The sequence below is a fragment of the Armigeres subalbatus genome, chromosome 3 (genome assembly GCF_024139115.2).
Source record: "Armigeres subalbatus isolate Guangzhou_Male chromosome 3, GZ_Asu_2, whole genome shotgun sequence".
Taxonomy (NCBI): Eukaryota; Metazoa; Arthropoda; class Insecta; order Diptera; family Culicidae; genus Armigeres; species Armigeres subalbatus.
The window spans coordinates 303,529,023-303,551,264 of record NC_085141.1 but is presented as its reverse complement, the minus strand read 5'-3'; the positions used below and the strand labels follow the sequence as shown (position 1 = coordinate 303,551,264).

Sequence of the window (22,242 nt, the reverse complement as noted above, 5' to 3'; positions counted from 1 at the left end):
ATCGTCTAATCGAAAAAGAAATTCGAATTTCGAAAAGACAGATCAGCGGTGGATGCAATCCGGACAGTCGTGGAAGTTGAAGCGGAGGCGTCCAAGAAGAAGAGATGTGCCAATCCGTTTTGAGCGGTAGTAACGATTGACTTCAATAGCGCGTTCAACAGTGCTAGGCCATCGCCACAGCGCTGCATAGAATACAGGTTCCTGACTACTTGTGTGAAATCCTAAAGAGCTACTTTCAGATCCGGATTTTGGTTTACGAAACGAATTCGGGGCTACAGCGGGCGTTCTACAAGGCTCCATACTAGGCCCAACGCTGTGGAACATGATGCACAACGCGATGCTAAACTTGAAGTGTACCAAAGGCGCCTAAGCGTGAAGATCTTCGGATTCACGGATGATGTTGTCCTAACGATAACCGGGAGGTGGGAATGCAGGTAGCGGTAACGATTGACGCAGTTGAAACCTGGTACATCATTGCGCATCTCCTTTCGACAGCTTTTTCGTATGACAATTTGCATGGTTTGCTCGTTTCGACTCGAGGTGCGCAATACCTACCTGGATACCTGGTTGGCTACAGCGTCGATACACATATGCCTGGCGTATTGTAGAGCTCCATATCCGTCGGTTTTAGGCGATGTTCCTCCAGTTTCCCCCCGAACGTTCAGGGTCCCCAGGTCCGATTCCACCGCGTGGAGCCAGCGTTTTCGTGGCCTTCCACGAAGTCACCGGCCCCTATCTGGTTCTCTGTTGAATATTGTTTTCGCTATTCTTTCTTCCGACATTCGCACTAAATGACCAGCCCACTGAAGTCTGACGTATTTTATACGATTTACAATATTTTCTTCTTTGTATACTTGATACAGCTCATGATTCATGCTTCAAGTTTCTCTCCGAGAATTGTACGCAGCACTTTTCGCTCGAAAACCCCGAAAGCTCTCCGGTTCGCCTCTTTTAATGTCCATGCTTCATGTCCATAAAGGGCCACTGGTAGAATCAGAGTTTGTGTAGAGCAAATTTCGGTTCCGTCTGCATGTTGCGGGACCTAAGCTGGTTACGTAATCCGTAAAAGGCTCTATTCGCAGCAGCAATACGTCTTTTCACTTCACGGGAAACGTCATTGTCGAATGTCATAAGCGTTCCAAGGTAAATAAATTCTTCAACAACTTCAAACACATCCCCACCAAGCACTAGACCACAAGATCTTCCAAGATATGCCACGCTTGACAGGTTCCTGCCAGGTTCTGTTCTAATTCTGACACTTGACGACACTGTTATTATAGTCACTGTACTGTCAGCATGTACTTTGTCTCGGTAGAGTTAATGGTTGAGCCTATCCTGGTCGCTTCCCTCTTCAGTGGGACAAGAGCCCCCCTGCTGCTCTGGGATCGATTCGAATATAGTCGATGTCGTCCGGAAAGCCCAGGAGCATATATGACCGTGTGATGATAGTGCCGTTCCTCTGCATGTCAGATCTCCTAATAGCGCCTTCGAGTACAATGTTGAAAAATAAATTCGAAAGTGCATCACCCTGCTTCAATCCGTCTAAGGTCGAGGTTGACACTTCGTCTGCAATCCGACTACTTGATTTCGAGCCATCCAGCGTTGCACGTATCAGTCTAATCAGTTTCGCTAATTACTTTTCACTGAATCGTACGCTGCTTGAAATCAATGAACAGATGGTGAGTCTGCAAGTTGTACTCCCGGAGTTTATCAAGGATCATCTGCAGACTAATCTGTCGTTGATCGGCCCTCACGAAAACCTGGTATTCGCCGACAAAGGACTCCTCAAGCAGTCTCAGTCTGTTGAACAGGATTTTGTACGCCGAGTTCAGAAGGGTGATCCCTCTGTAATTGGCACACTCTAGTCTGTGCCCTTTCTTATAGATTGGGCATATGAGGCCATCCAACCAGCCGGTAGGCAGTTCTTCATCCTCCCATATTTTCTGGATAATGTGGAGGATTAATTGATGCAGCTGCTCACTTCCGTGTTTGAGAAGCTCGACCGGGATCTCGTCCTTCCCAGCAGCTTTACTGTTTTTCAGCTCGTTTAGAGCCTTCTTATCCTCGTCCAGCGTTGGTGGTTCTGCAGTTTGACCGTCGCCGACTATGTCCATCCGCTTCTTAATACACCTTCAATTTCACCGTTCAACAAATCTTCAAAGTGCTCCTTCCACCTGGCTGCCACCATAGTCTTGTCTGTTAGCAAATTCCCCTCTCGGTCATTGCATTGCACATGGCAGGCACTGGCGCAGTCTTATGCCGCTCGCCATTGACAGTTGCGTAAAACCTCCGCATATCGTTTCTATCCATGTTCTCCTGCGCTTTAGCTATCACACTCTCTTCGTGTTGCCTTTTTTTCTGCGGTGGATTCGTTTCTCTTCTGCCCTTGCTACACTGTACCGATCTCTGTTGGAACGGGTACGAGCCACTAGCATTCGACTCCTAGCAACATTTTTCTCGGCCGTCACTCGCTAGCACTCCTCATCAAACCAACCATTTCGTTGGCGTCGCTGTGCAGTGCCTAACACTTCCTGCGCTGGTGTGTTTGCGGATATTCTTACGTGCGAAGTAGGTACACAGAAAGAAAAATCATTAGTAATATTAAGAAAATCATTGGTTAAAATAAAAAGTTGCGTTGGTTCTTTTTCGTAGAGAGTTGCGTACATTAGAAACAAAAGTACGCCAACTTTTGCGACAACCGTGGATTAAAAAGCTACATACCACTGTGAAAATAAAAGTTTGAGCATTCAAAACAAAGTTGTAGAACTGTCAACCTAAATAGCGGAAAAAACTACGGAAAAACAGAGTAGAATATTTTCATTAGGAAATTATTTCATTTTCCCAGAAAGGAGCCCTCCATCCCTGTACCCCACCCATTTTTTTCAAATTAAAATAAATCAATGAAGTTTTTTCTTTATAATTTATTATTCAAATAAATTGCCGCTTCAACAGAATCACCAAAAGCACCCGTCGGAGGCGCGTATATTGGGCACGTAGACACTGCGATATAGTTATTTGAGTCTGTTCAAAACCGCCGGAACATGCATATTATCTGAAAAAACGAGAATCCTGATGAGTATACCACTATAGCTCTGATTTCACCAGCAAAACAATGCCTAACTTCGTTCTTGCTGTTGAAATAGTTTTTCGATCCTTTTGCCTTTCTCGTACACCAAGGTGGTATCGAAAAGGCTAGTATATTCACTCCAAAGACGATTTTTTTATAAACTTAACTTACCTTCCAATTCCGTTGCCGACAGGACCTAAGCCGTGGCTTCGACCGTAGCATTCCCTGGCCTGAAAACCAGGAATGGTATATTTCACGTCAGCTCAGCTTCTCCATTCCTAGCAAGATTCCGACGCACCACTTATCCCGTTTTAAAATTAGACGCACCACCGGACAGCAGCGGACGGACGAAGCCGCAGTTGAAAAACTGATTGATCCTTTTTTGTCTTTTGTTTTTTGTTGATGAGAGTGACAGCTACTTTAAAATGAGAGGCACTATGGGAATTATTTAAAAAATAAATGGACAAAACACAGTGTTAATGAATATTATGGAAAATATTTTATTTTAGGAGTCTGCCAGAGAAAACACGAAGAGCGATGCGATGCGACAAACCCATGCAAATGAATTTCTTAAGAAATTCGCATGAGTCTGTCGCACATTGCTTCGCTTGTCGAATTGCAATATATAACGTATGGCGCCGTCACGTTTAGTATGGCTTTCTCATTAGGGTCTCGCCGACATTTCTCACCAACACGAACGCAGGTTCGTGGTTGCAAACAATCCCATTTGATTTTGCCGTGACAGCTGCTCGTGATTGCAAACAAACCGAGTAAAAGTGTGAGTGAAACGTGCGTGTACGTACACGATCGCTGAAAGCCTAATATGCGTGTAAACAAAGTTAATAACTCTCGAGATAATTCTAACGATCGATAACAAACCAATCATTTAGGTGATAATCCAAATAATTGTGTTTTTACCTCCAGATATTCCATAGTGCTTGTTCGTTTTATGTGAGAACGTTTTTTTCTTCTCTTTCATGCTCAAAGATTCCTCGTGTTGATTGAATTAACAGTTCTACAATTTTCCGATTGAATGGGAGCACTTTTGATTTCACAATGAGAACTAGTAAAAAATAACTTTCAAATGAAAAAAATACTTTGACAACAACTAAAACCACTTTCATTTTTAAGAAAACTAAGCACTTTTCAAGTGGAAAATGCAAAACTTTCTCTGAAACCATGTTTGTTTTTTGTGTGTACTGCTTATTGCCATCCCTCTAGCAGCAGCAAAGGTTACAATTCTCAGACTAGGAATGGGCGTTTTTCGAAAAAATATCGATACTGCCGAATCGATGTTTTTATTGTCGAAAAATCGATGCCGAAAAATATCGGCGTTGAAACATCGATATTCCGATATATCGATACGCCCGCATAATTTAAAGCGCGAGCAAAAAAAAAAAAACAGGGTTAGTTTAGATTTTTCATTTCAGGTCATCGAATCGCACATCAAAGTTTCGCTGTTTCGCAGTTTTTAACAGATTTTGCCTAATGTGCTATATTTTTGGAATACAAAAAATCGAAATCCGATATCCGCTAGAAAAAATCGATACAGTCAAATATCGAACTTAAAAAAATCGATACGAAATATCGATTAATCGGAGCGAAAATGTCGATTCCCGATATATCGTATCGGTATCGCCCATTCCTATCTCAGACCATTATTGTTGGTAGCGGAATGAAGGCTTTCCGTACCAATGACAGGGCGAAAGAAACTTTCTCTTCTGATCTGCGCATTTGCATCCCCGATGACAATCTTTACATCGTGTGTTGGGTACTCTCCGTAGGCCTTATCAAGGCTCTCATAGAACTCATCCTTCACGTCATCAGGCTTATCGTTCGTTGGGGCATAGATGCTGATCAGGCTATAGTTGAAGAATTTGCCCTTCATTCTCAACACGCAAATGCGGTCGCTTATCGGCTTCCACCGGATAACACGCTTCATCTGCTTCCCGATCACCATGAAGCCAACTCCTCGTTCTGCTCTGTCACCGCCGCTATAGTAGATGTGGTACTTGAATGAAGTGTTCGCTATGGGATCCACCGCCCGGAATTCACGTTCTCCAGTTCTGGGGCACCGTATTTCCTGGATGGCTGCCACACTCACGTCGACCTTCTGCAGCTCACAAGCCAGTAGCCCAACACGTGCGAGTTCATTCAAAGTTCTCACGTTCCAAGAACCGACTTTCCAATCGTTGTCCTGTATTCGTTGCCGGGTCTGTTGCCGTTGAATCAATCCGTTTGCTCTACATTTGCCTTTCTTGGTACTTAAATATAGAATCTAGAATCTCTCCATAAACTTTTCTAAAATTTTATTTTTTTTTTGCAAAGGTGTAAATCTTACTGAGCGTCTGTTCTCCATGTCAGGATCGGCTCACAACAGCGTCTGTTCTCCATGTTAGGGGCGGCTGATCATCGTCCGAGTGCCAGCGAGGGACTCTAAGTGAAACTGTGCACCATGGTCCACCGGGAATAAGGAGGAATGGTCCTCCGGAAATTTAGGGGGTTTGGTGTCAGGCCCTGCAATCCAGTCTTTAACAAAACATACGCAACGAACAATCAACAAGAGAGTACGGACCGGGACCATCGGCGAAGACCACTGCGACGAAAAGAGACTAGCGCTTGGAAACTCGGTTCGTGGAACTGCAAATCTCTCAACTTCATCAGGAGCACACGCATACTCGCCGATGTGCTCAAGGACCGTGGATTCGGCATCGTAGCGCTGCAGGAGGTTTGTTGGAAGGGATCAATGGTGCGAACGTTTAGAGGTAATCATACCATCTACCAGAGCTGCGGCAACACACACGAGCTGGAAATAGCTTTCATAGTGATGGGCGACATGCAAAGGCGCGTGATCGGGTGGTGGCCGATCAACGAGAGAATGTGCAGGTTGAGGATCAAAGGACGGTTCTTCAACTTCAGCATAATCAACGTCCATAGCCCACACTCCGGAAGCACTGATGATGATAAGGATGCATTCTACGCGCAGCTGGAACGTGAGGATTTTTCAGGAGAAGAAACGCCGCCTGGAAGAAGCGGAGTGTGAGGAGATGGAACAGCTGTGCCGTTCTCAAGAAACACGCAAGTTCTATCAGAAGCTCAACGCATCCCGCAAAGGCTTCGTGCCGCGAGCCGAAATGTGTCGGGATAAAGATGGGAGCATCTTGACGGACGAACGTTTGGTGATCGAAAGGTGGAAGCAGCACTACGAGGAACATTTGAATGGCGCTGAGAGTACAGCCAGTGAAAGTCAAGGCAACGGAGGAGATGACTACGTCAGTTCAGCGGACGATGGAAGTCAATCAGCCCCCACCTTGAGGGAAGTTAAGGATGCCATTCAACAGCTAAAGACCAATAAAGCAGCTGGTCAGGATGGTATCGGAGCTGAGCTCATCAAGATGGGCCCGAAAAAAACGGCCACTTGCCTGCACAAACTGAGAATCTGGGAAACTGAACAGCTACCGGAGGAGTGGAAGAAAGGGGTCATGTGCCCTATCTACGAGAAAAGCGGCAAGCTGATGTGTGGGAACATTCGAGCGATAACCCCCCTAATGCAGCCAACAAGGTGATATCCCAGATCATCTTCCGTCGTCTGTCACCATTAGTGAATGAGTTCGTGGGAAGTTATCAAGCCGGCTTCGTTGACGGCCGCTCGACAACGGACCAGATCTTTACTGTACGACAATTTCTTCAAAAATGCCGTGAATACCAGGTCCCAACGCACCATCTGTTCATTGATTTCAAGGCGGCATACGACAGTATAGACTGCGTAGAGCTATGAAAAATTACACTAGTCAACAGTGTTTTACTCCCTTCAACCATTCCCAGTGTACTTGAAAGATTTTTCTTCGCTGAATTCAGTCATGTATTCAGATTTTTTGTAACACGTCCAGTTTTTGAGAAAAACGGGTTTAAATTCAGAAAACTACGTATTCTTATTAGAATTTGGTTTCTCTGTTCTGTAAAGCTGGTTATCGGTTTATAACTTTGAGAAAGAGGTTTAAATTATATAGAAGAAATCGTACAAGATCTAAGTAAGCTGTTGAATCTTATTTGACACGTTCATTTGTTGTGAAAAACGGAATTTATTTCACAAAAGTACGTATTTTCAAAGAAATTTGGTTCTCTCCTCTGCAAAGCTGAATTTCGACTCCTTACTTTTAGAATAAAGTTTGAATTTGGTGGAAATGGGTCTTGTAGAATGCATGTGGGTTGTTGATTACATTCGGCACGTTCAATTGTTGTGAAAACGGAATTAAATTCACAAAAGTACGTCTTTTCATAGAAATTTGGTTTCTCTCCTCTGCAAAGCTGAATTTCGGCTCCTCACTTATAGAATAAAGCTTGAATTTTGAAGAATGGGCCTTGGCACGTACATTTGTTGTGAAAAACGGAATTTCATTCACAAAAGTACGTCTTTTCATAGAAATTTGGTTTCTCTCCTCTGCAAAGCTGAATTTCGGCTCCTCACTTTTAGAATAAAGTTTGAATGTTGTAGAATGGGCCTTGTAGAATGCATGTGGGTTGTTGGATTTCATTTGGCACGTACATTTGTTGTGAAAAACGGAATTTCATTCACAAAAGTACGTCTTTTCATAGAAATTTGGTTTCTCTCGTCTACAAAGCTGAATTTCGGCTCTTTACTTTTAGAATAAAGTTGGAATTTTGTAGAATGGGCCTTGTAGAATGCATGTGGATTGTTGGATTTCATTTGGCACGTACATTTGTTGTGAAAAACGGAATTTCATTCACAAAAGTACGTCTTTTCATAGAAATTTGGTTTCTCTCCTCTGCAAAGCTGAATTTCGGCTCCTCACTTTTAGAATAAAGTTTGAATTTTGTAGAATGGGCCTTGTAGAATGCATGTGGGTTGTTGGATTTCATTTGGCACGTACATTTGTTGTGAAAAACGGAATTTCATTCACAAAAGTACGTCTTTTCATAGAAATTTGTTTTCTCTCGTCTACAAAGCTGAATTTCGGCTCTTTACTTTTAGAATAAAGTTGGAATTTTGAAGAATGGGCCTTGTAGAATGCATGTGGGTTGTAGGATTTCATTTGGCACGTACATTTGTTGTGAAAAACGGAATTTCATTCACAAAAGTACGTCTTTTCATAGAAATTTGGTTTCTCTCCTCTGCAAAGCTGAATTTCGGCTCCTCACTTTTAGAATAAAGTTTGAATTTTGTAGAATGGGCCTTGTAGAATGCATGTGGGTTGTTGGATTTCATTTGGCACGTACATTTGTTGTGAAAAGCGGAATTTCGGCTCTTCACTTTGAGAATAAAGTTTGAATTTTGTAGAATGGGCATTGCAGAATGCATGTGGGTTGTTGGATTTCATTTGGCACGTACATTTGTTGTGAAAAACGGAATTTCATTCACAAAAGTACGTCTTTTCATAGAAATTTGGTTTCTCTCCTCTGCAAAGCTGAATTTCGGCTCTTCACTTTTAGAATAAAGTTTGAATTTTGTAGAATGGGCCTTGTAGAATGCATGTGGGTTGTTGGATTTCATTTGGCACGTACATTTGTTGTGAAATACGGAATTTCATTCACAAAAGTACGTCTTTTATAAAAATTTGGTTTCTCTCCTCTGCAAAGCTGAATTTCGGCTCCTCACTTTCAGAATGTAGTTTGAATTTTGTAGAATGGGCCTTGTAGAATGCATGTGGGTTGTTGGATTTCATTTGGCACGTTCATTTGTTGTGAAAAACAGAATTTCATTCACAAAAGTACGTCTTTTCACAGAAATTTGGTTTCTCTCCTCTGCAAAGCTGAATTTCGGCTCCTCACTTTCAGAATAAAGTTTGAATTTTGTAGAATGGGCATTGTAGAATGCATGTGGGTTGTTGGATTTCATTTGGCACGTACATTTGTTGTGAAAAACGGAATTTCATTCACAAAAGTACGTCTTTTATAGAAATTCGGCTTCTCAATGCGCCAAATGTCATCCAACCAACCATATGCATTCTGCAAGGCCTATTCTACAAAATTCAAACTTTATTCTCAAAGTGAGGAGCCGAAATTCAGCTTTGCAGAGCACAGAATCCAAATTTCAATGAAAATACGTACAGTGACCGGCATAATAAAAAGCCCACTAGCCGTTTTTCATACAAAATGGTCAACTTTGGAGATCTAGATCTCGATTGCGTGTGAACCAATTTTGCTGAAAATTTGAGCAGAGCTCAGATATAACTTGAATTTGACCACACCTGAGTTTCGACCATATTGATTCATAGGGTAAAAAAATATTGCGGTAATACCAAAATGATTTTTTTGGCAAAAAATTATTTTTTAAATATCTTGAATTCTATAGGTTGTAAACTGGTGACTTATTCAGCAAAAACGCGTGCATTCTACAAGGCCCATTCTACAAAATTCAAACTTTATTCTAAAAGTGAGGAGCTGAAATTCAGCTTTGCAGAGGAGAGAAACCAAATTTCTATGAAAAGACGTACTTTTGTGAATGAAATTCCGTTTTTCACAACAAATGTACGTGCCAAATGAAATCCAACAACCCACATGCATTCTACAAGGCCCACTCTACAAAATTCAAACTTTATTCTAAAAGTGAGGAGCAAAATTCAGCTTTGCAGGGGAGAGAAACCAAATTTCTATGAAAAGACGTACTTTTGTGAATGAAATTCCGTTTTTCACAACAAATCTACGTGCCAAATGAAATCCAACAACCCACATGCATTCTACAAGCCTCATTCTACAAAATTCAAACTTTATTCTAAAAGTGAGGAGCCGAAATTCAGCTTTGCAGAGGAGAGAAACCAAATTTCTGTGAAAAGACGTACTTTTGTGAATGAAATTTGTTTTGACAACAAATGTATGCCAAATGAAATCCAACAACCCACGTGCATTCTACAAGGCCCATTCTACAAAATTCAAACTTTATTCTAAAAGTGAGGAGCCGAAATTCAGCTTTGCAGAAGAGAGAAACCAAATTTCTGTGAAAAGACGTACTTTTGTGAATGAAATTCCGTTTTTCACAACAAATCTACGTGCCAAATGAAATCCAACAACCCACATGCATTCTACAAGGCTCATTCTACAAAATTCAAACTTTATTCTAAAAGTGAGGAGCCGAAATTCAGCTTTGCAGAGGAGAGAAACCAAATTTCTGTGAAAAGACGTACTTTTGTGAATGAAATTCCGTTTTTCACAACAAATGTACGTGCCAAATGAAATCCAACAACCCACGTGCATTCTACAAGGCCCATTCTACAAAATTCAAACTTTATTCTAAAAGTGAGGAGCCGAAATTCAGCTTTGCAGAGGAGAGAAACCAAATTTCTATGAAAAGACGTACTTTTGAGAATGAAATTCCGTTATTCACAACAAATGTACGTGCCAAATGAAATCCAACAACCCACATGCATTCTACAAGGCCCATTCTACAAAATTCAAACTTTATTCTAATAGTGAGGAGCCGAAATTCAGCTTTGCAGAGGAGAGAAACCAAATTTCTATGAAAATACGTACTTTTGAGAATGAAATTCCGTTATTCACAACAAATGTACGTGCCAAATGAAATCCAACAACCCACATGCATTCTACAAGGCCCATTCTACAAAATTCAAACTTTTTCTAAAAGTGAGGAGCCGAAATTCAGCTTTGCAGAGGAGAGAAACCAAATTTCTTTGAAAAGACGTACTTTTGTGAATGAAATTCCGTTTTTCGAACAAATGTACGTGCCAAATGAAATCCAACAACCCACATGCATTCTACAAGGCCCATTCTACAAAATTCAAACTTTATTCTAAAAGTGAGGAGCCGAAATTCAGCTTTGCAGAGGAGAGAAACCAAATTTCTATGAAAAGACGTACTTTTGTGAATGAAATTCCGTTTTTCACAACAAATGTACGTGCCAAATGAAATCCAACAACCCACGTGCATTCTACAAGGCCCATTCTACAAAATTCAAACTTTATTCTAAAAGTGAGGAGCCGAAATTCAGCTTTGCAGAGGAGAGAAACCAAATTTCTATGAAAATACGTACTTTTGTGAATTAAAATGCGTTTTTCTCAAAAACTGGACGTGTTACAGAAAATCTGATTACGTACCTGAATTCAGCGTAAAAAAATCTATTGAGTACATTAAAAATGGTTGAAGGGAGCGAAAAAAAGTTCAATTTTGTTGGATAGTGTTATGGACGAGAACAGCTTCCCTGGGAAGCTTACCAGACTGATCAAAGCAACGGTGGATGGTGTGCAAAACTGTGTGAAGATTTCGGGCGAACACTTCAGTTCGTTCGAATCGCGCCGGGGACTAAGACAAGGTGATGGACTTTCGTGCCTGTTGTTCAACATTGCGCTAGAAGGTGTCATGCGCAGGCCTTGGAAAATTCGTTCAAAAACGAACGAATGCTTCATTTTTAGCCCGCAGTGAGGTTTTAGTTTCAGTGCACCGATTGATGTGCGCTCGACGACGTACTGCTGGCTGCACGAACAAGGGAAGAGGCAATTACAAAGCATTCGTTTTATATATTGAAAGTGGGGAGTTTTGAACGTGGCATCTTCACAAGCCTGGTAGTGCCGAGAAGGCATCGTTCAGTAGGGCAGTGTGAAATGAGAATGCTTCCTTCGTTCATCGGCAGTGTTTCAGATGCTAGTGAGTGTTGTGTGAATACAAAACCATATTAGCGAGAAAGAGAGAGAATGCATCATATACCTCTCTTTCACACATTTATTTCAACTGAAATGCGCAACTCCGTATAAGTGAGGCAAGAGAGTTAAAAATTCTCTGCACTGGCGGGTATTTGATTTCACTCTCCAGCTGGTTCGTACAGCAGTGCTATATGGAGCGAGGAAGCATTCTTCACCAAGCACTTTGAAACTGTTCTCTCATGAAGCTACCTTCCTCGGGAGTGTATCTGGTGCTGAAGCATCGGTCCTCATCCTCATTGCTTCATTCATCCAAGCCCTGGTCATGCGGAGAGCCGGATGTAACAGCCAGGTTACGATTTTCAACAGATCCAGTCAATTTATTTGCTTCGCGGATGACATGGACATTGTCGGCCGAACATTTGCAAAGGTGGCAGAACTGTACACCCGCAAAGACAAAGTACATGCTTGTGAGCGGAACCGAGCGCGACAGGGCCCGCCTGGGAAGCAGTGTTACGATAGACGGGGATACCTTCGAGGTGGTCGAGGAATTCGTCTACCTCGGATCCTTGCTAACGGCTGATAACAATGTCAGTCGTGAAATACGAAGGCGCATCATTTGTGGAAGTCGGGCCTAATACGGGCTCCAGAAGAAACTGCGGTCAAAAAAGATTCGCCACCGCACTAAATGTGTCATGTACAAGACGTTAATAAGACCGGTAGTCCTCTACGGACTTGAAACATGGACAATGCTCGAGGAGGACTTGCAAGCACTCGGAGTATTCGAGAGACGGGTGCTTAGGACCATCTTTGGCGGTGTGCAAGAAGACGGTGTGTGGCGGCGAAGAATGAACCATGAGCTCGCCCAGCTCTACGGCGAACCCAGTATCCAGAAGGTTGCTAAAGCCGGAAGGGTACGATGGGCAGGGCATGTTGCAAGAATACCGGACAGCAACCCTGCAAAGATGGTGTTCGCTTCCGATTCGGCAGGGACGAGACGATGTGGAGCACAGCGAGCGAGATGGGCAGACCAGGTGCAAAACGACTCTGCGAGCGTGGGGCGTATTCGAGGATGGAGAGATGCGGCCTCGAACCGTGTATTGTGGCGTCAAATTGTTGATTCAGTGTTATCTGTTTAGATGTAGACTAAATAAATGAAATGAATGGTGTATCTTGAATGGACGCTTCCAAGCCTTTTGTACGAAAAAATCCAAGCCTTCTCCCAAAGGAAGGCTTCAAGCATTTTGAAAAGGGGCCACTCGAACCACTCGAAAGGAAGCTTCCGAGCCTCTTGAAATGAGCCTTCCGAGATTTCTTAAGAGAGCCTTCCGAGCCTTTTTTAAAGTCTTTTTGAAGAAGGCTTGCAAGCCATTTAAAAGGAGGCTTCGGAGTATCTTGAATGGACGCGTCCAAGCCTCTTGAAAAAAGAATTCCGAGCCTTTTAAAGGAAGGCTTCGAGCCTTTTGAAAGATGGCTTCCGACCCACTTGAAAGGAGACTTCCGAGCCTTTTAGAAAAAGCCTTCCGAGCCTTTTGGATGATATGATGTTTCTAAACCACTTTAAAAAAGTTTTCTGGGCCCCTTGAAATATGGTTTTCGAGCCACTTAAAATCAGGCTTCTGTGTATCTTGAAAGGACGCTTCTCAGGCTTTCGAGAGTACGGTCTAGAAATAAGAATTCCGAGCCTCTTGAAAGGAGCCTTCCGAGCCTTTTGAAAAGAGCTTTCCGAGGCATTTAAAAGAAGGAGAAAGGAAAGAAGAAAGTTTAAAGAAGAAAGCTTAAAGAATACTGCCCGACTTCTATAAAGGAGGCTTCCAAGCTTCTTGAAAGTAGGCTTCCGAGCCTTTTAAAAGGAGGCTTTCGAGCCTGTTGAAAAATGCCTTTTTCCTGTTCTGGTGTGGCACTGCGACCAGTTATTAGATCTATTGTAGCATTCCCCGCATCCTTACTGTATAACTGCATGTCGAATTACTCCATTACTATTGAGAAGCAATGCAGTATCGGTTTCGATACAGTTTTTGTTTTGTTTTTTAAGAGTATCATGGCAATGTACAGTTATTTAGACCCTTCCAGAGAGCAATCTCATCGAAGGCGCGCCCCTTATCAAGCTTTCCATAAGAAAACAGAACAGTAATACTGTTATTTGGCCGGAGCCCCAGCCAAATCCTTGCCTATCTTCTAGAATATCATCAGTAAATCTACAAACCCTAGATTTAGCTCAGTCTACAAAACCATTTCTAGCTAAAGAATGTGTTCAGTAACATTTTTTTTTACTAATTGCTTGAAAAGTTACTTCTACTGTATATAGTTTAACCTCAAACGGAGGAAATTCGAGTCTTTCAACCATCTGCTGGATAAAGATAATTTAGCTATAATTCAGAGACTGCATTTGGTTGCGAGGACTAAATACGATGAATCATTATTACCACAACTTATTGCCATAGCTCGAAAAGTAGATTAAGCTAGGGCTCGGTTTGGTTTGAAAAATGCCTTCCGAGCCCGTTGGAAAGATCCTTCCAAGGCTTTTAAAGGAAGCAGAAGAAAAGAAAGTTTATAAACAAAACTTAAAAAAAGCTTCCGGGCCTCTTGAAAGATAGTTTCCGAACCACTTAAAATGAGGCTTCCGGGTCACTTGAAAGGAAGTTTCCGGGCATCTTGAAAGGAGTCTTCCGAGAAGCGTAGAGGAATGCTTCCAATTCTCTTGCAACGAAACAACTGAGCTTTTCGGATAAAGTCTTTCAAATGGAGCCTTCCGAATCTGTAGACTCTAGATTTTAGTTAAGAATCATATTCTTGACATATTCTTCAACATTCTGTTTTGATCAGGTAGATTGCAGAGAAGATGTTTAAAATTTGTTCATTCGAGGTTTTGCCCATTTGATCTTTTATCCCACAGCCCTTTATCCATTGTACTGGTTGTAGATGGCAGGATTCAATAGGCCACGATTTACTGATCGCCATGCATATTATGTACAAGAGAAAGTTTTGAAATAAAAAAGAATACAAAATCATCAAAACTTTATCAATAAGTTTTGATTAAAATTGTAATTCATCCGCCATTACAAAAATGCATGTCCGAGGTCCCTCTGGGCCCAGCGAAGGTAGCCCCAGAGGTACATGTACCCCAGGTTGAGAACCACTGGCCTGAGTTATGGGTTCTTCATGGTTTTTGTTCTGTGTCAATCCTATCAAACTCAATGTAAGTTATGTCTTGTAAAAGGTGGAAACTGTTCGTGTATTTAGTCTATTTTTTTTGTCATTCTTTTGTCAAGGTAGTCTAAGACTATTATTATGTTCTAACAAGTAGCTTAATCGTTTCCAAACTAACTGTCATCATCTATAATGTACTATTGACAGGGCTAAAATAGTAACTTTAGTAACAGGGCTAAAATAGTAACAACACTGTCGAAAAAAGGACCAAATAGTGACTTTCATTTGCAGAAAAAGTGACCAAATAGTGACTTTTAATTGCATTTCAGTGACAAAAATTGACTTTTGTATGGCCTTATTACCGTTATGAACAATTTTTAAAAATTATGTCTTTCTCTAATATGTTTTGGCCGAAAACTCCGCAAAAATTATGAATTGCCAAAACATAATTCAACAAATCCGATGAAAAGAAAAGTGTGTGCTTATTTAGTGCAATGTCTTCACTTGTCATGAATTATTTAATTCCATTACTTTGCATTTTTACAAGTATATGTATTTCGACCTCAACAGTAATGACAGTAATGACGTCTTTAGTCTCTTATGTCGAGTCAAGTATGATGATGGATGATGGAATTAAATGGAATAGTTCGTCTTATGACTAATGAAATGAATTTGTTTTATTTTATTATCTTCTATATATATAAAAGAAAGTTGGCATTTGTACGACCGCGCATCACTCAAAAATAGACAGCCAAATCTTAGCTAATTTATATTAGTTTTCTTCTTCTTTTTACGAGGAAAAATGTTATGATGAAATTGGAATGCTTTGAAAATCAAATCTCAATCTTTTCGATGAAATGGTTTTACGTACAATTTGCATGGAATTGTAAAATTTTGATCATCCATATGATCATCATCATAACAAAGAATGTGCCCTTTTTCCGTTCACCTAAGACAATGAGCTATGTCTTCTTCTTCTTCTTATTGGCATTACTTCCCCACACACTGGGACAGAGCCGCCTCGCAGCTTAGTGTTCAATAAGCACTTCCACAGTTATTAAGTTTCTAAGCCAGGTTACCATTTTTGCATTCGTATATCATGAGGCTAACACGATGATACTTTTATGCCCAGGGAAGTCGAGATAATTTCCAATCAGAAAATTGCCTAGACCGGCACCGGGAATCGAACCCAGTCACCCTCAGCATGGTCTTGCTTTGTAGTCGCGCGTATTACCGCACGACTAAGGAGGACCTTTAAACCTCTAAAAAATAGCCGTTAAATAGTTTTATGCTGCAATTTCGCTACATATATACAACTGAAAAAAAATATGTTGGGATGCATTCATAGACCATCAATAGACCTTATTACAATCACCCGAAATACATTTGATTTATTGGAGATGTTAATACCAGAAATATTTTTTCTCACAAATTCATCTTATCATTCATTATTAGGTATTGCAAAAAAAAAAAAACAAAAATGTTATTTTCTTCCAAATTTAAAATACAATGAATGATATTTCCTTAGTACAGCTAAGTTAAGCTTTAAGTTGGTTGCTTTTTCATTCAAATTGAATATTTGTTCAGTATTTTTTAAAACACTGGAAAACCCTACTTCTACAAAGTATTCACGGATTTCGGTAAAACATAATCAGTTTTTGTTCATGCCCTGGTTCTAGGTAGTCTATGAACTATATGTCCATATAGTCCATATAGGAATGATCTGCAGATCAACCCACGAACGGAAGGCTATTGGTATATGTTTGCATTTCAAGTAGTTCAAGTTGTTGTCATTAGCTCTGGGCAGTTATTGAATAATAAACAAGATGTGAAACCTCATCTTGATATATTAGCATTCCAAGTAGGGGAAATGTTCCGATCTTCATCTCACTGTACATATATCCATCTCATCGCTAAACAAAGAAATACGGCACCAAATTCGTCGCTTCTTTTTGTCAACATGCATGCTCACTGCTGAAAAAAATCACAAAAATAATAAACAAACCAAATTCCTTTCCATTGCTTTGTTTTTGATGGGATTGAAATAGGAGCTATGAGATGAAGTGGCGAACCGTTCCCCTAGTTATTGTTGTCTTGTTGTTGTTGGTTCCAGGTAGTATACAAACTTCACTCATATCACTAATATGAAGTTGTCTATTCTTTGGAAATGCAAAATGTAAATAAATTGGAACGATACAACTTCACGCCGAGAACGTGAGGGAAAAAAAGGGGTAATATCGCAAAGATCATGTACCATATTAAAATTAGATTAAGGACACTCCTCACGGAATCCAAATTTCAAAGTGCTCGCGTTTTCGGGGGCACACCAATCGATACGGAGGCGGCGCACAACTGTCTTTTTTGTTGATTTAGCTTTGCTGCGTCGCAGCATGCGTGAAATAATAAAATAACAGTTGTGCGTTGCTTCCGTATCGAGTGGTGTGCCCCCGAAAGCGTGAGCACTTTGAAACTTGGATTCCGTAAAGAGTGACCTCTAGATATTCGTGTAAGCCTAGAAGTCTTACTCCATAAATTTCTAGGATGACCATTAGCATATGCCATGAATGCATTTTATTCATGGACCCCAAAGGCATGTACCAAATTTAAAACAGGCTGATATATCTCTGGTGAAGATCCTAATGCCTTACTTCAGGGTTTTGTTGGATGACCATGAACATTTGAAATGGGTGCATTCTATTCTACGTATCATAAAAGGCATGTATAACTATTCAAATAGGCCGAAAGAACTCTGGTGAAGAACTGGCGTGAAGTTCTTGAGAATTGTTCAAGTGTTCTCTTGGATACCCATGAACATATGCAATGAAAGCGGTATATTCTATGTACCACAAAGGGCATATGCCACTTTTGAAATAATCCGAAAGGTATCTGGTTACGTGTGAAGATCCTGAGGCCTATTCTAGCATTTTCTTGGAAGACCATAAACATATGCAATGGACGTATTCTGTTCTATGTACCACAAAGGGCATGTACCACTTTTGAAACAAGCCAAAAGGTATCTGGGTACCCATGCAGATTTAAAGGCCTATTCCAGGGTTTTCTTGGATGACCATGAACCTATGCAATGGACGCAATCTATTCTATGTACCACAAAGGGCATGTAACACTTTTGAAAAAAATCGGATAGATCTTATGTTACGCGTGTAGATCTTAAGGCCTTTTCCAGAGTTTTCTTGGATGACCATGAACATATGCAATAAAGGCGTTCTATTCTATGTACCACAAAGGGCATGTACCAGTTTTGAAACAATCTAAAAGATCTCTGGTTACGCGTGTAGATTTTAAGACCTTTTCCAGGATTTTCTTGGATGACCATCAACATATGCAATGAAAGCGCTCTTTTCTATGTACCACAAAGGGCATGCACCACTTTTGAACCAATCTAAAAGATCTCTGGTTACGCGTGTAGACCTGAAGGCCTTTTCCAGGGTTTTCTTGGATGACCATGAACCTATGCAATGAACGCAATCTATTCTATGTACCACAAAGGGCATGTAACACTTTTGAAAAAAATTGAAAGATCTTATGTTACGGGTGTAGATCTTAAGGCCTTTTCCAGGGTTTTCTTGGATGACCATGAACATATGCAATAAAGGCGTTCTATTCTATGTACCACAAAGGGCATGTACCAGTTTTGAAATAATCTTAAAGATCTCTGGTTACGCGTGTAGATCTTAAGGCCTTTTCCAGGATTTTCTTGGATGACCATCAACATATGCAATGAAAGCGCTCTTTTCTATGTACCACAAAGGGCATGCACCACTTTTGAACCAATCTAAAAGATCTCTGGTTACCCGTGTAGACCTGAAGGCCTTTTCCACGGTTTTCTTGGATGACCATGAACATATGCAATGAAGGCGCCAGAGGACTTATCCGAGAGATTTCTTCGATAGCGCAGAACGTATGTAGTGATCACATTTGATTTCAAGATGCGCAAAGAGCATGTACCACGTTTGAGACAAGTCCATAGACCCATGGTTACGAGTGTAGACCTTAAGGCCTTACTCCAGAGATTTCTTGGATGACTCGGAACATATACTGTTTACGCATTCTATGCTAAGTACCACAAAGAGCATGTACCGTATTTGAATTTGCATAATAGGCCTTTGGTTACGCGAGTAGATCTTTAGGCTTTACTCCAGAGATTTCTCGGATGACTAAGACCTCATTTCAGGAATTTTTGCATTACCCGAAGCATATACTGTGAACACCTTCAATTCTAAGAAGCGCAAAGAGCTTGTAGCATATTTGAAACTGGTTGAATGTCCTTTGATTACGCGTGTAGACTCTTAAGCCTTACTTCAAAAATTTCTTGTATAACCATGGGCATAAGCTGTAAACCTTGACAATGGGCGAAAAGTATATGAGTATCTGTTTCCAAAACTGTCAAAATTGTCCAAATCGGTTGAAAATTGTTGAAGTTATGAGAATATCAATTTATGGGAACACGGGTACCCTGTCGGCCATCCACGTGTGTTTTTTTTTGTTGGCCGCATAAGGGTTAAACCTGAATCAAAGAGATGATTTAAAACAAGGATTATGAATTTAATCATGAAAATTAACTTTAGGCAAATTCAGATATTGCTATAGAGCCTGAGGCCAAAAATCTACATGGAATACAAATCCATAGAAGTGCAAGAAATTTTTTCATCTGTTCTAAATCAATTCAGCTCATTTTTATATAATTTTTGGTATTTGCTCGTCTCGTCATCTTTTTAAAAATCAGTTTATAAGATATTGAAACTTAATGAAGTTTAATAATAAATGTTTAATGGTACTTATGTGAAAGACAAGGCATCATAAAGGTGTTTCATGGACAAATCAACAAAATTCGAAGAAGTTTCACTATTTTACAAGGTTTCCCCGAAACAACAGGAATTGTATCTAAATCTGAAATTGTGTCGGATCGAGATGAAAATATCAGACTTTTATTGGAAAGATAAATCTGAATACTCAACAGTTCAATTGATAAGATGTAGAGTTCAATAGCTTTGAAAAGAGGTTTTAAAATAAGCAGGGTCTGCTATAAGCCTTGTGAATATATTTAGATTCTCATTTCCCTGTGCCCGTCCTGCTTACATACCCAATTTCATCACTGTGACACCAAACCCTTGAATTAATCGCTGTTAAAAATCTAATTAGAGATTCAAAACCGAGATTCAAAGCGAATTTGAAGTCACTAAGAATTTGCGAACAGCTTTCGGCCCAAAAATTACAAAGAGGTCATTTTTTCTAAATCCTTCATGAATTTAAATTCCGCGGCGATGCTAGTAACGAAACCTAGTCAATAGTTTCTAAATAGTTGAAAATAGTGACTTTTTCCAGAGAAAAAGTGAGGCCTGTATTGATTAGTTATGAGTCAGCTATAGGATTCACTTTTCGGTGGCAAAGTAAAGCTTCATCACGCATATTCCCTATCTATTAGTGAAAATTATCGTGAATGAAGCCGTCATAAGATTGTTCATATAGGGACACGGCAGGTATTTCCGTCCATCGTCGTAGGGGCTAAAACCAACGAAAGCAACGTACATTTGCTAGAACTCCACTATAGCAGAACGTTTCTCCTGAGCCTACGATTTGGTACGTATGAGTTTTTCAAAAAAAAGCGTCTCTTTTATTGGTTTTCGAGACTATGACGAACAGACGAAAATACCTGCCGTGTCCCTACCATCATTATAATGTTTGGCACCAAACACAAATAGTCAACATGGGATATCACCACGACAAGATATGTTTTCGGTTGCCAACTCAGTGCTAATGGCGTAAGCCCAACCAACGCATCAAAGTAACATATCCGAGGGGAGGGATGATCCTGCAAAGATCTCTGAAATTCGTACAAAATGTTCTAGATAAAGCTATTAACTATTTTTTAAAGTATAAAAATCTTAGTTATTTGTTATCTAATTTAAGGTCATATGCATAAAAATTATAATATGCACTCGGTGGTACACACAACCTTTCAACCTTTTTGGTTAATTTTGGGTTTCATCTGGAAGCAAGATATTTTTTTAAATTTGTTACGCATGGTAATTATTGTATTTCATCCCCACCCAGATGTACATATTTACAAAAGACTTTTATGACTACGTATTAACTAGAAATTTGGAAAATATTTTTTCTATTCCAGTTACCAACACTACCAACGTGAACGATGCTACTCCGGACACACCGTACGAAACCCAAACAGCTCAGTGCACCATCACTTCCGGCGAGGTAGAAGCCAGCGCACAAGCCACCATCAGCAAAACACTTGTTGGTGTTTGCGGTACGGATGAAATGTTGATAGCGTTCAGAACACTCGAGGCAAAGCTACTGCTGGAACTCACTAACATTCGCAAAATGATACGAGACCCGTACTACAATCCACCACCGCTGGCTCCTTCCGAGTACAAAGCCGTTAGAAGAACCACAACTCAAGTTGACACAAATTCCGGTACGAGACTAACCTCTGTGCAGGGACCGCCGACACCGCCTCCAACAACTACCACTACCAGCAAACCAACAGCTCCAACGGCCACCGATGTTGTATTTCCTGATGAAGATGAAGAAGAGGATCGGTTCTCGGAAAAACCTAACAGGAATATGCTGAAGGAACTTCCCGAAGGCAGCCGCAAACCGGTGGCTCCTCTGGTGCAGATCCGCAACGACAAGGAGGGTAGTCCGGTCAAACCCGTTGTCAACACACCGGTGCTAAACTTCAAACCCATCGATAAACCAATTCAAACGCGGTTTTTAACGTAAGTGTGTCAAACCTATGAAGTCTTACGAAAACCTCGGAAATTCGACCTTTTTTCTTTTTCAGAGGGGGGCTCCGTGATTACGAGGTCTACCGGTTCAATAATACGGTCATTTCCAGCGGCGAAACCAAAGTCTTCAAATACTTCTGGAAAATCGAACACTTCACCGAGCGACTCCAGTCCAATGTGAGCGTGCTGAGCAGTCCGGTGTTTGTAATATCTGGTCTCAATCTGCGCATAAAAGCAACGCTAAATCACGAAGCAAAAGACAACATCTATCTTCAAGTCGAACAACTGTCCCCGTTGGACGACGAACTGCGAAAGAGGCCGAACGTCATCCTTCAGGAGGGATCCTTGTACGATTCGGTTGAAACGAAGAAATTCCTACGGCACAAAATCGTTCTTCTGAATCAGGTATGATGGCGGTTCGGATCAATAGACTGCGCTTTCGGTAAAATATTTCAGATTGACTTGTGGTTTTTAATATTTTCCTTTTTCAGGGTGTACCATTTAGTGATCTTAATTCTCAAGAGCTTTGGAACACCAACACCGGATTTACCATTCCCTACAGGGCACTGCTGACCAATTCCTACTTGAAGCAGGACAAAATACTTGTCGAAATTGTCATTTATTTGTGATGGGCCCTACCTCGGATTGCAAT

At 40.8% G+C, this 22,242-nt stretch overlaps 1 protein-coding gene across 1 annotated transcript in view; it reads left to right on the top strand.

The window, feature by feature from the left end:
- LOC134225050 (uncharacterized) overlaps window positions 1-22,219 on the top strand; it is a 30,128-nt gene extending 7,909 nt beyond the window's left edge. Inside the window, exons 2-4 of the mRNA XM_062704811.1 lie at window positions 20,972-21,581; window positions 21,647-21,995; window positions 22,082-22,219. Coding sequence (XP_062560795.1) covers window positions 20,972-21,581; window positions 21,647-21,995; window positions 22,082-22,219 — 1,097 coding nt within the window. The remainder of the gene's footprint in view (window positions 1-20,971; window positions 21,582-21,646; window positions 21,996-22,081) is intronic.
- Window positions 22,220-22,242: the final 23 nt, after the last annotated feature.